Source organism: Nesoenas mayeri (genome assembly GCF_963082525.1).
Source record: "Nesoenas mayeri genome assembly, chromosome: 1".
NCBI classification, from domain to species: Eukaryota; Metazoa; Chordata; class Aves; order Columbiformes; family Columbidae; genus Nesoenas; species Nesoenas mayeri.
In genome coordinates, this window is record NC_137541.1 from 192,273,286 (window position 1) to 192,286,046 (window position 12,761).

The 12,761-nt window shown below is 42.4% G+C and overlaps 1 protein-coding gene across 1 annotated transcript in view; it reads left to right on the plus strand.

The window, feature by feature from the left end:
• The window catches only part of ATP8A2 (ATPase phospholipid transporting 8A2), a gene marked incomplete at both ends in the record, with an annotated part of 185,474 nt that overhangs the window by 66,017 nt on the left and 106,696 nt on the right, over nt 1-12,761 (plus strand). The window contains one exon of the mRNA XM_080364292.1: nt 8,621-8,793. Coding sequence (XP_080220418.1) covers nt 8,621-8,793 — 173 coding nt within the window. The remainder of the gene's footprint in view (nt 1-8,620; nt 8,794-12,761) is intronic.

Genomic DNA, 12,761 nt, shown 5'->3' on the forward strand with positions numbered 1-12,761 from the left:
GCAAGGCCTAGAGACTTTTCTCTTTTTTCTTGGGAAGCATCTGATACTGTTGTTTTGTGTGGATATCAAAATACCTCGTATACTAACATTTCTTGCTGTAGCATGCCAACTTCAAGCACTCATGAGAAGGAATGGGCTTTATGGTGTGCTACAGTTTTTTTGTTTAAAGCAAACAAAGCAAGCAAAACCACCACAAGAAAAAAACAACCCAGAGCAAGCAACAACAAAACCACAAACACACACACAAAAAGAAAAAACAAGCAAAATGCCCAAAGGTGCACAAACCCCACCCTCTAAGGTCTTGTTATATAACCTATAGATTGGTTATTAGTAAAAAATTATTCACAAAGAGGGTTGTCAGGCACTGGAACAGGCTGCCCAGGGCGGTGGTGGAGTCACCATCCCTGGAGGTGTTTAAAAGGCGTTTAGACAGGGTTCTTAGGGACATGATTTAGTGCTAGAGTTAGGTTATGGTTGGACTTGATGATCCTGAGAGTCCCTTTCAACCAAAACAGTTTGATTCTGTTTTATGACTTTAATGTTTCTAATGTTTTAATTACAGTATGAGGTGTTAACTCTTATTTTCCGTGAAGTTAGCAGAGCTCTGTTTGCGTTGACTAATAAATTCACTCTAAGCATCATGTGAAAATTATTAGGAATCGGTCTGTTAAGTTACAAAATAATAGCCTGGGAAATCCCAGAACTTGTTTGTTAGTTTTTTTTGTTTATATACCAAGTCGGGCATAGCAGGGTGTTTTTTCTGAGGCTTTAGACAGTGAGAATATACAAACATGCTATTAAAAGGTTTGTTAAAGATCCTGAGAGTTGCAGTCCAGAGAAAAGACCACACAAACTCTGCTTCAGGATGTTTTTGTTTTCTGCCTGTCAACAAATTATGTTCTGCTATGGAGATTTATAGTAGTGCGCTAATAGTATTATTCTGTGTTCTGGATGGAAACTATGCACACACAAAATAATAAAATCTGAAAGCCTGTTGTAAGACAGTAATGCAAGTAAATGCTCTGCTCAAGGTTTGTATTTGGGGTTGTGACTTGTTAAAATGGAAATGGGAAACTAAACAGGAAAAGCAGCTGGGGTAGGTTTATTATGGAATGTACCATCATGTCTTGAATTTCACTCAACTGTAGAGACCATAACAACATTAACCCTTAAATTCATTTGTATGAGTCAGAATTGTTGATATTCTCCCAACTGTGTCAAATGTGGTAAAGTAGAATAAAATTAAGTGAAAACTTAAATTTCTTAGCTTCTTCAGTTTCCATTCTGCAGTTGACTTTTTGCAGACTACTTGATCCTTTTTTAATGTTTCCTCTGAAACTTTGATTCACTTGGTGGTCTTGCATGAGTGGCTTCTTAAGCCCTTGTGAAGCTCTACTTAAACTGATGATGTTGCTCTGATTCATCAGGCAGCTTAAGCTTTTGCACATGTCCTCTACTGACTAATTAGGTATCTGTGTTTATTTGGATAGCCCACGGATTCAGGGCAACTAAACCGATGGACTTTTCAGTTGATGTACCTTCTGACCTTTAAGTAAAACTGGATCTGTCTAATATTTGCTGGGAATTTATGTGATTGGGGAACAGGTCGTTCCCCAACTTATACTGGAACTTAGAGAGCAGTGTAGGGGAAAGGGACCTGGGGGTCCTGGTGGACAGCAGGATGACCATGAGCCAGCACTGTGCCCTTGTGGCCAGGAAGGCCAATGGCATCCTGGGGTGTATTACAAGGGGAGTGGTTAGCAGATCGAGAGACGTCCTCCTTCTCCTCTACTCTGCCCTGGTGAGACCACATCTGGAATATTGTGTCCAGTTCTGGGCCCCTCAGTTCAAGAAGGACAGGGAACTGCTGGAGAGAGTCCAGTGTACAGCCATGAAGATGATTAAGGGAGTGGAGCATCTCCCTTATGAGGAAAGGCTGAGGGAGCTGGGTCTCTTTAGCTTGGATAAGAAGAGACTGAGGGGTGACCTTATTAATGTTTATAAATATATAAAGGGTGAGTGTCACGAGGATGGAGCCAGGCTATTCTCTGTGACAACCAATGGTAGGACAAGTGGTAATGGGTACAAACTGGAACACAAGAGGTTCCACTTAAATATGAGAAGAAACAACTTCTCATTGAGGGTGACAGAACACTGGAACAGGCTGCCCAGGGAGGTTGTGGAGTCTCTGCTGGAGACATTCAAGACCTGACTGGACACATTACTGTGTAAATCATCTAGGTGTTCCTGCTCTGGTGAGTGGGGATTGGATTAGATGATCTTTTGAGGTCCCTTCCATTCCCTACCATTCTGTGATTCTGAGGAGGGATGCTATGCTGGACCTTGTTTTCACCAACAAGGAGGGGCTGGTGGGCCGTGTGAAACTCAAGGGCAGCCTTGGCTGCAGTGACTATGAAAGGGTGGAATTCAAGATACATAGGGCAGCAAGGGGGGTGCACAGCAAGCTTGCTACCCTGGATTTCAGGGGAATAGACTTTGGACTCTTCAGGGATCTTGTTGGTAGAGTACTGTGGGATAAAGCCCTGGAGGGAAGAGGGGCCCAAGAAAGCTGGGTAATAGTCAAGGATCACCTCTGCCAAGCTCAGGAGTGATGCATAACCTGGAGAACTACACGCTCCTCAGCCTCATTTCTACCTGGCAAGTTCATAAAGCAGATCCTCCTGGAAACTTTGTTAAGGCACATGGAAAATAAAGAGGTGCATGGTGACAGCCAGCATGACTTCACTGAGGGCAGATAGAGCCTGGCAGATCGGGTGGGCTTCTACAATGGGGTTACAGCATTGGTGGATAAGGGAAGAGCAACTGATGCCATCTATGTGGACTTGTGCAAAGCATTTGATACTGTCCTGCATGTCAATCTTGTCTCTAAGTTAGAGAGGTATGGATCTGATGGTTTGACAACTTGGTGGTTAAGGAATCGGCTGGATGGTCGCACTCAGAGTTGCAGACACTGGCTCAGTGTCCACATGGAGACCAGTGATGAGTGGTGTTCCTCAGGGTTTGCTGTTGGGACCGGTGCTGTGTAACATCTTTGGTGATGTGGACAGTGGGACTGAGTACACTCTCAGCAAGTTTACCAACAACAAGCTATGTGGTGCAGTTGACACACTGGTGGGAAGGGATGCCATCCAGAGAGACCTTGACAGGCTGGAGAGGTGGGCCTGTGCAAATCAACACGGTGAAGTGTAAGGTCCTGCACATGGGTTAGGGCAATCTGCAGCATAAATACAGACTGGGTGGGGAATGGATGGAGAGGTGCTCTGAGGAGGAGGATTTGGGGGTGTTGGTTGATGAAAAGCTCAGGAGTTGGCAATGTGCACTTGCAGCCTAGAAAGCCAACTGTATCCTGGATGGCATCAAAAGAAGTGTGGCCAGCAGGTTGAGGGAGGTGATTCTCCCCTCTACTTTGCTCTTGTGAGACCTCATCTAGAGTACTGCATCCAGCTCTGGGGCTCCCAGTGTAAAAAGGACATGGACCTGTTGGAGAGGGTTCGGAGGAGGGTCATGATGATTAGTGGGATGGAACACCTCTCCTGTGAGGACAGGCTGAGAGAGGTGGGGGGTTGTTCAGCCTGGAGAAGAGAAGGCTCTGGGGAGACCTTATAGCAGCTTTCTAGTACCTGAAGGGAGCCTACAGGAAAGATGGGGAGGGACTTTTCCCAAGGGCATCTAGTGATTGAACAGCAGGTAATGGCTTTAAACTGAAAGAGTGTAGACCTAGATTAGATATAAGAAAGAAATTCTTCACCATGAGGGTGGTGAGGCACTGGAATAGGCTGCCTAGAGAAGCTGTGGACACCCCATCCCTGGAAGTGTTCAAGACCAAGTTGGTTGGGGCTTTGAGCAACCTGGTCTAGTGGAAGGTGTATGCCTACCCCATAGCAAGGGGTTTGGAACTAGATGATATTTAAGGCCCCTTCAAACCCAAATCATTCTATGAAACGGAAATAATAATTACTGTTTCTTTTTTACTGTATAAGTTCATAGGTTGCAAGTTAACCGTGTGTGTAAGAGTATATTGAGACTTTTGCAAAATGCTGTTTAACTGAGGTCACTGACTTAGAGCTTTTTGGGGTATTATTAAACCTGTTACTAATCTTGTGTGTAAGATGAATAACATCAGTGACCAGAGTGTGAATTGGGTAAGACTTGTGCTTAACCATGATGTTAAGCTATGGAGAGACTAGTAATCTAATTTTATTTGAAGTATTATCTTTTGTAAATCTTTCTGCTGCCAGGTGACTACTTCTTTTGGGCAACAGATGATGGATATTAAATATCGATCCTGAACTTGCCCTCAGGTTCTCCTCGCCTGAGCAAGAGGGGTGTGGTTGGGCCTTGGCCCTTCATTTTCCTTTGGGTCAGGTGAAGAAGCAATGAGGGTGTTTACTCTGAAGTGCCAGAAGGGGTGGACAGGGAATGAGGGAGGGACTGTCTTCCTTAGTTTCAAATACAGGAATTTTTAATCCTGTGGGTAGAGTTGGGAGAAGGTTGAGGGCTAATTCTGCTTTTGAGAACAAGAAAAAGCTTTGAGCAAGACTGAGAGGAAGCAGTAACAAAAAAGAAATAATAGAAAAATTACACTTACTCCAAGATCCTGGGGCAAGAGTTCTTGGGTTTTAATTCTGTTATTGATGACATTACCCAACCTGTATTCTTTATACTGTCCTTGGGATTTCTGTGAATGTTGTCATTACGTGGCAGTGTTGAAGTAGACAAGACTTACCCTTGTTTTCCAAGCACTAGTCTGTAATGGTTTAAGCATGTTCTTAACTTTGCGTTAAGTGTTCAAGTACAGCACAACTAAAGCATGCCATGAAGTCATAAATCTAATCTCTTGCAGTTTAACAGGGAAGCAGGGAATGACGTGGTCATTCTTGTAGTGAAAAAGGTGCAAGATGTAATCTATGGCAGAATTGTGCACTCTTGTGCTCATTAACTCCATCTGCAAATTTGCCTCCAGTTTGGGGCTAGTTTCTTAGTGAGTCAGAGTGAGCTTGTTTTGACTACCATACCAATAACTGGGGCAACAGAAAATAAACTGCAATGTACCCACCCCCACCTTCTTCCCCCCCCCTCCCCCCACTTTGTGTGGAAGTGGCCTGATTTTCCTCCCACCTGTTTGGCCAAGGAAAGCTCAGTCATTTGGGCTACTTGATCTTCCACTCAGTAATGTTGTCTTGACTGCTGTCATGTCCTCAACTTCTTCACCACCTCAAATTCATTTATTTTCCAGTGTTTCTTGGGGTTTACTCCTTGCCTATGTGCTGTTCTGCATCCTGCTTTACTGTAAAGGAGGGGTGACCCCTCTCCCCTTGCTGTCTTTTGGATCTACTTCCAACAGTTCTGATGGTAACTGAGGATTGAGGGCTCTCCTGTAACAGACCCTGCACCAGGTTCGGGAGGTCCCTGAGCTGCCAATGTTGGAAGCCCAGAGACTCTTCTGGGAGTGCTGGTATATGCTTCCTGTATTCTTGTGTTCAATTCCTGGCTGGTTGCTTTTGGCCACTGTTGTGGTCTGGTTTGATTGAGTGTGGCTATTTTAGTATTTTATTTTACTGGCTTTATTTGTGTAAAACTGATTTACTCGAACTTCAGAACTTTGCAAGGCAGATATCTGGAAATGCTGCCATGTTTAGCAGTTTTGTGATACATTTCAGACTTCAACGTATTTATTGAGTTTGTATGAGAAATATGATTCAAGGCAAGCAAAAATATGTAGCCTGTAACCACCACAGTACACTCAGTCTTGCTGCTTGATGTATTGTGGTGGCTGTCTTGACACAAGTCAGATCAGGTTCACTCAGTATGATTTGTGAAACTATATGTTTAATTTGGGAAGCTAGTGCATTTTTTTGAAACAAGATGATTCTTATTTGAGCTGGAAGTAAAAAGATAAAGGACAAAATCCTTGACCATGAACTTATGAACACTGGCTTTTAAAGATCATTGATGTAATCCTATAGTAGATATCTTTGGAAAACAAACAAACAAAAACCCAACAACGAACAAACCAAAATCCTAAAGGAACAGAAAGGGAACGCTTTTGTTGCTGGTTACTTCAGAAGAACATTATTGGAATGGTCAAAGTCCAAAGTATTTGGGATGGTCCTGCTGTTACTGTGACAGAAATGAAGTTCGCACTGGTTGCTGTTGCTGATGGCTGTGGTCAGGATACCTCTAGCCAGGGTGAATATTACTTTTATACCCTTGTTAAAACTTTGCCACCAAAATGGCAGCAGGGGAGAAGTGAGAGGAGCAGAGGACAGTGTTGTGCTGTGCACATCCAGTGTGAGCTGTGTCACAAACTGCGGCTGTGGGGAGGCCGGAAAGCACCAACAGGCCAGGTAAGCCTGAGCAGCCATAATTTTCTTGGTGTTTGTCTTCCGACAGGCATGAGAACTTGGGACTTGAGTCAGAGTGGTAATAAGAAAAAAAGAAAAAGAGGAGGTGGGGAGTGTGAGAGGTCTTCTGCCATAAGCCAGAAGCACTGCCTGTGATTCTCTGTCCTGGAGTTGTGGAGTAGCTCTTGGTCTCTGGTAGTCTGACATCCTCAGTTGATCTACCTGAGCTTCTCAAGCATTGTAGTAGTGCCCATCTGGCCAGCTGTTCAGGGTGTCCCTGGCAAGGCATTGGGGGCTGCAGGGGCTTTGAGGAGAGGCCGGGGCTGCCCCGTGCCAGGCATGGCTGGTTCCACAGGGCACAGCTGAGCCCCTCAGCCAAGGCGGTGGCACCTCTGGGAAGGCGTATTTAAGACAAAGCGCTGCACAGTTGGTGAGATGTGAGGGGGGGAAAAGTGAGAAACAACCTTGCGAGCATCTAGGTCAAAGGAGTTTCCCATCGCTTTAGTAAGAGGAAAAACAAACATGTCGGTATGACATTTCTGTTTAGAGTGAGCAGAACAGTTTGCGAAAGCTCAGATCAAGAAATTAAGCTGTGGTGCTAGGAAGCTCTTTCTCTTCCCTTTGTGGATAGATGCTGAAGTAGATCACTGAAGGAACTGTTTTAGGAACATAAACTTGTTTCTCACTGTTTTAATAGTGTGATATGGAACTGCAGCTTTTTGGCTCAGATGTCTTTGACATGAAAGGGATACAACTTATTTTGCTGTTTTCATATGGGAGTTCACAAGTGCAGGTTTCTTTATATCCTTTGTTTCCTCAACAATTTGCAAAACCCCAGCTCCTGTTTGTACTTGAATATATAGAGAGAAATCCAGATTCCACATCAGTGCTGGCCTTCATTGGGGTCATCTGCTCCTCAAGACCAGCATGTGTGTAGTCCAGAGTAACCAGCTTTTCTTGTTTGGTTGTTTTTGTTCTTCGTGTGGTTTTTTGTTTGGTTGTTTTTGTTGTGTTTTTTTTGTGTGTGTGTTTTGTTGTTGTTGTTTTGGTTTGTTTTTTAACATCAGTCTGCTGAACTAGCGGGGCAAATAGGAAATGTAGCACTCGGCAACAGTTTGTGATTTTGCAATTGTCTGAAGAAATCTGTATCTATAAAAAGGTTAATGGGTTGCAATAAGGCATAAATGTCACGTTTTCATTTCTGACAGTTATAACTCTTTTTTAGTGTTTTTTCTGTTATATAAAGAAAAAAAGATATTTTGCTTAGACCTACACAGAAAGATCACAGAACAAGTATCTTTAAATATCAAGTAGTGGAAGCATGTGTAACACTTGGTGTAGTACAGTTATTCAAAGCTGCCTGGTTAAGATGAGGAGGAGTGCATCTGCTCTTCTTTTTGGTTTAAGAGTAGAGAGAACAATGGGCTGTAAACTGGTTTATGTTATGGCAACCCCTCACTCAATTATTTTTGTGTCTGCTAGTGACACTACTTTGTGAACAAAGGGTAAAAACTGAAAAATTACATAATCTAGCAGTTAGCGATCATTTGTCACCTAAAAGCGGTGTTTGACTGATACTGAAGTCTTTGCTTTTCATATCCTGACATTCTTTGTCCTATGTGTCAAGACCTTCTCTGTCAAAAAGTATACGTGCACTTCAGATTATGAGCAACTTCTTGAACTATCTAGCAGTGATGAACTCAGCTGGGACTGATGGTTAAACTAACCTGCACAGGAATGGAATAGACTGCTTTAAGCGTGAATTTCAATGTAGTAGGATGGTTGAAATATTGTGTTGACACTGAAACATGAACAGTTGATACATGTACTTTTTTTTTTTCTTGGCAGCAGCTGTCAGTGAAGATGTTTTTGGGGTAGGAAATACTGTTTGAATAAATAGCGATACTTTGGTGTCGAAAGCCATGAAAGGCATTAGAGTTTACCTGTGCTACAGTCAAAGAGGACGTATCACAAGTACTGGAAGCACATGCATCGTGCAGGAGTGTGTAGTAGAGATGGCACAGTGTGTGCTGAAGAAAGGCATGTGTTCCTAGGCAAGCAGATGCAGCTTTTGCTGATCTTTGACCACAATTAATGTTTGCACAAGGTCTTGTTGAAAGATCGACTTGCATCACTGCCAGTTTAGGTGGATGTATACTGTGCTCCATTGCAGAGTCCAGAAATACCTTGCTGCAGTTTGGATGCACTTTTCTTACATTAAGAAGTAACGTGATTTCTTTCTGTTTATTCTGCAGGCAACAAGAGCCTCTCTGACTCAACATTGTACCAGTTTGGGGGAGTCACTAGGCAAGGAAAACGATATTGCTCTGATTATTGATGGCCACACACTGAAGTATGCCCTTTCATTTGAAGTCAGGCAGAGCTTCCTGGACCTGGCACTCTCCTGTAAAGCGGTCATTTGCTGCAGGTAAGAAACTGGGACTTTTTTCAGTAAAAAATTGGGCACCAAGCTTGTGGAACTTTAGCTAGTATGTTAACTTTCCTTTCATGCTTGTAGTGCTTACAGGAAATACAGAAGTAGGGAAAACAGTGATATTCAAGAGGAAGCAAGCTGCAGTGGTGAGCCACTTGATGGTATAATTGATTTCTCTGCCGTAAGAACTATTATGAAGCAAGACTGTGCTGGGGGGAGTAAAGGAGGACTGTAGAGAGGCATTTCTCTTATACCACAGATAGGTCTGTGAAAGTGTTGGCAAGGCTGACTGACAGGCCAACAGAATTTAAGATGTCAGTTCTTCCTGTCCGACAGGATGCTCTGCAGTGCAGTAGTAGAGCTTGTACACCTGAAAGGTGAGCATTCAATCGGCTGCATGTTCCCTCCTGCTGGTAGAGCTCTGCTAGTTCTTGGAAGCAGTTGTGTAAGTATGCTGGAAAGCAACTGGGGCAGTTTCTTGCCTGTTTCTACAGAGGAGGAAGCAAATACTTCACTAAAATTGTCATCTAATAATACAGTTCCCTCTGCAACAGTCAGTCCCAAAGGAGTCAAATCTCTTTTATAAAACAATGAAAGATCTTGAGAAAACATACCTGATTGCCTTATTATAGTAGGCACTGGGGAGGAGTGGTGTGGATGTGGTCATTTGTAAGCAGTAGGAATTTGCTAGCAAGAATTGCTAGAATTGCTAGGAATTTGCTAGAAGTTTGTGTGACTGTTCATTTCAGCTCTAGAGAAGGTCTCTGGTTTAACATAAGTTGTCTTGATTTTTTTTCAGTTTTTTTTTCAGCTATGCAAGGGTATGCATAACAATACAATTTGCCCAATTTTGATTGCTGGGTTACCGCTTGCTTTATTAGGTCACAGCAAAATTTGATGCTGTTTGTGGATTTATCTATACACAGATGTGATCCTGTGTCATGATTACTTCAGAAGGAAATCAGAGCCCAAAGAAAACAAAAACCCAAAGCTGGCCTGCTTTACTTTCTGCATAGCAGGAAGGCCGCATCATTTTTAACTTGGAAACATTATGCAGCTTAGTGGACTGTGTGTGTCCTTGTATGTTTGTCTGTGCTCATTGCTGGTGTTTGGGGAGAACTGTGACCCAGAAGTGATTGTTGGTTTAGGTGGAGAAGTATTTTCATCCTAGAATTAAGACCTGCTTTGTGGGCAATGACTATATGGAGACCTTGTGCTACTGTTTTGCAGTGTTGTCTTTATATATGTGTGTGCTGCCCTCAGCAAGTTCACGGACAATACAAAACTGGGAGGAGTGGCCAGTACACCAGGTGGTTGTGCTGCTATTCTTTGAGGGACCTTGACAAGCTGAAGAATTGAGCGGATGAAGCTCAAGAAGGGGAGATGCAATGTCCTGTACCTGGGGAGCGGTAACCCTGTGCCCCAGGAGATGCTGGGGGTTGCCAGGCTGGAAAGCAGCAGTTGGGTGCAGGGCTGCAAAGATGATTCAGGGACTAGAGCATCTGTTGTAGGAGAAGAGGCTGAGCACTGGGACTCTTCAGCCTGGAGAAGAGAAGTCTCAGAAGGTTTCTTATAGATTTGTATAAATATATAATAGGTGCCATTGAAGATGAGAGAGACTGTTTTCGCTGCAGTGCTCAGTGACAGGACAAGACGCAACAGACAAATTAAAACACATTAATATCTGTCTGAACACAAAAACCCCACACTATTTTACTGTGAGGGTGTTCCAACACTGGAATAGGTTTCCCAGAGAGGTTATGGAGTCTCTGTCTTTAGAGACATGGAAAACCCAGCTGGACAACTTGTTCTAGTTGACCCTTCTTTAGCCAAGCATGCTGGACTAGCTGACTTCCAATAGTCTCTTCCAACCTGGGGGATTCTAGGATTCTGTGGCTGGGGAAGAATGTTTCTTTTCCATCCTCCCCCCATCCTGCCAGTGCTCTTTTTCCTTGTCACAAGTTGTTCTGAATGGCTTTCAACTGCACTGACTTACCTGAATTGGCTCTTTAATAGCTTTTTATTTTTCTACTGCTGATTGATGTTTTTGCCTTTTTTTTTGAGTGGGGAGGTATGTAGAGGGAAAGTTTGAGGTATTGGGGGGGGAGGGTCTCAGTTGTGCAGCTGTTTTATGGGAGTGAAGTGTTTCACAAGGGGGAGCTCACACAACTGCAGCAATCTTCTCTTGAATGCAACAAGCCCAGATGCAGGACTAGGAAAAAGGTTGGTGTTCTTCTTTGTGCAAAGTTACCTGGGTTACCTGGCACCAAGTGCCCAGGAAGGGAACTGAGGTTGTTATAGGTTTATGCTATTGTGTGTGTGGGGAATTTAACACACACTGAGCAAACAGAAAGCTCTTACTTTCATGCTCTATCACAATGTTTTGGTTGAGATCCTTCCAACGCAGTTTGTTAGTTTATTTCTCAAAAGATTTGACAGTCTAGGTCAAAGACCTGTGTAGCTGAAACAAATCATAAAATGCAGATTATTAAAATTTTACTATATTAATATCTGTAATTAACTGAAGATAATGAAAGGTATTGTTTTTCAGAGAGACATGTAATACTGGACATTTCCTCTCCTGTTACTTCAGGACCAAGCCAACAGCAGTTTTAATTATTAGTGAATTAGCAAAATGAGGAACAATGCTGGAAAAAATACTGGAAAGCGTAAATCACAGGGGAAAAGATGATGTAATTTCATAGGCTTAAAAAGAGGAATAAAAATAACTGAATTTTAAATCCCCAGGGAAAAAGAGGAATGCCTTTAATAGCCTTTAAGGCTTTGCAGGGACCTTCCATTTACTTGCCAGGTGCTTGATACTGAAGAAAGAAAAACGTGTTTGGTTTGTTTTTTTACTCTGGGCTGTTTTTAATAGTACTTTGTGTGTCAAATAAGACAGTGCACTTAAACTTCACAGGAAAAAGTTCTAAAATGTAATTGGCATGGCAAGAGGAAATTTCATATTAAATGGATTTAGTCTTCAAACAAAAATGTTAACTGGGAGGGGGATCTGGGTCTTTAAACTTAGTGGTATGATGTTTAACTACTCTAGAAGTAGTTATATTGCTATTCTCAACATAGAATAAATTTGTGTGACTTAATATTTCGTAAATTTTTTATAACATTTTCATCTTCTCTGGGGAGTTTCAGCTGCATTTGCCTTTCAAAGTTGTGGTGTTTTTTTTTTCCTAAATATACTTAAGATACACTGTATATTCATTTGTTGGGCTTTAGGCATAAACTGTAGTTAAACTTAATTCTCAGGGGTAATCTTTTAAAATGAAACTGTAGTAAACCTGGCCCTATTTTGCACTAAGAGGGAGCGATGGTATCCTCTGGTGGGGTTAAGTCTTCCCCTCTTAGTGTCCCTAACAGGCCCTGGGCACAGTAGGTGAAAATATACCCCTTGAGAGGCTTGGTGAAGCTTGCAGGATTAAACCTAACAATTCTTTAAGGAAAAGCCTTATTTGTTAAAAGTTTTTCCAGAGACTGACAGATGTTATTATTTTTCCTGACACTGATTGGGATATCAGTATGAAACCAGTGCAGAGCGAGCAAAACTTACTCTTCCGTGGAAGTGAATGTTGCTTGGACGGCAGCTGAACTCATGACTTCATTTATGAGATCTGAGCTGTTGACTGCCTGTCTATGGTTTTCAAATGTTCCTTTGAAGGACCTGTTTTTATTCACGTTTTGTGAGAGCAGTGAAATGTTAAGGCTTAGGTAGAAGTGAGATCTCTTTTTTTTAATAACAAAATGGAGTTTAGTCATTAATCTAGTGGTTATACCTCTTAGAAAGGTTATACCTCTTGCACAGCAGATCACTGTGTTTGGGCAGAGAAATGCATTAACTTGCATGTTATGGCAGCATATTTAATTTTCTACTGAAGAGCCTGCCTTGAATTGAAGTATCTGTAACTGAAATATGTGGTGTTTCAGAAATACTTTTTTATGATTTT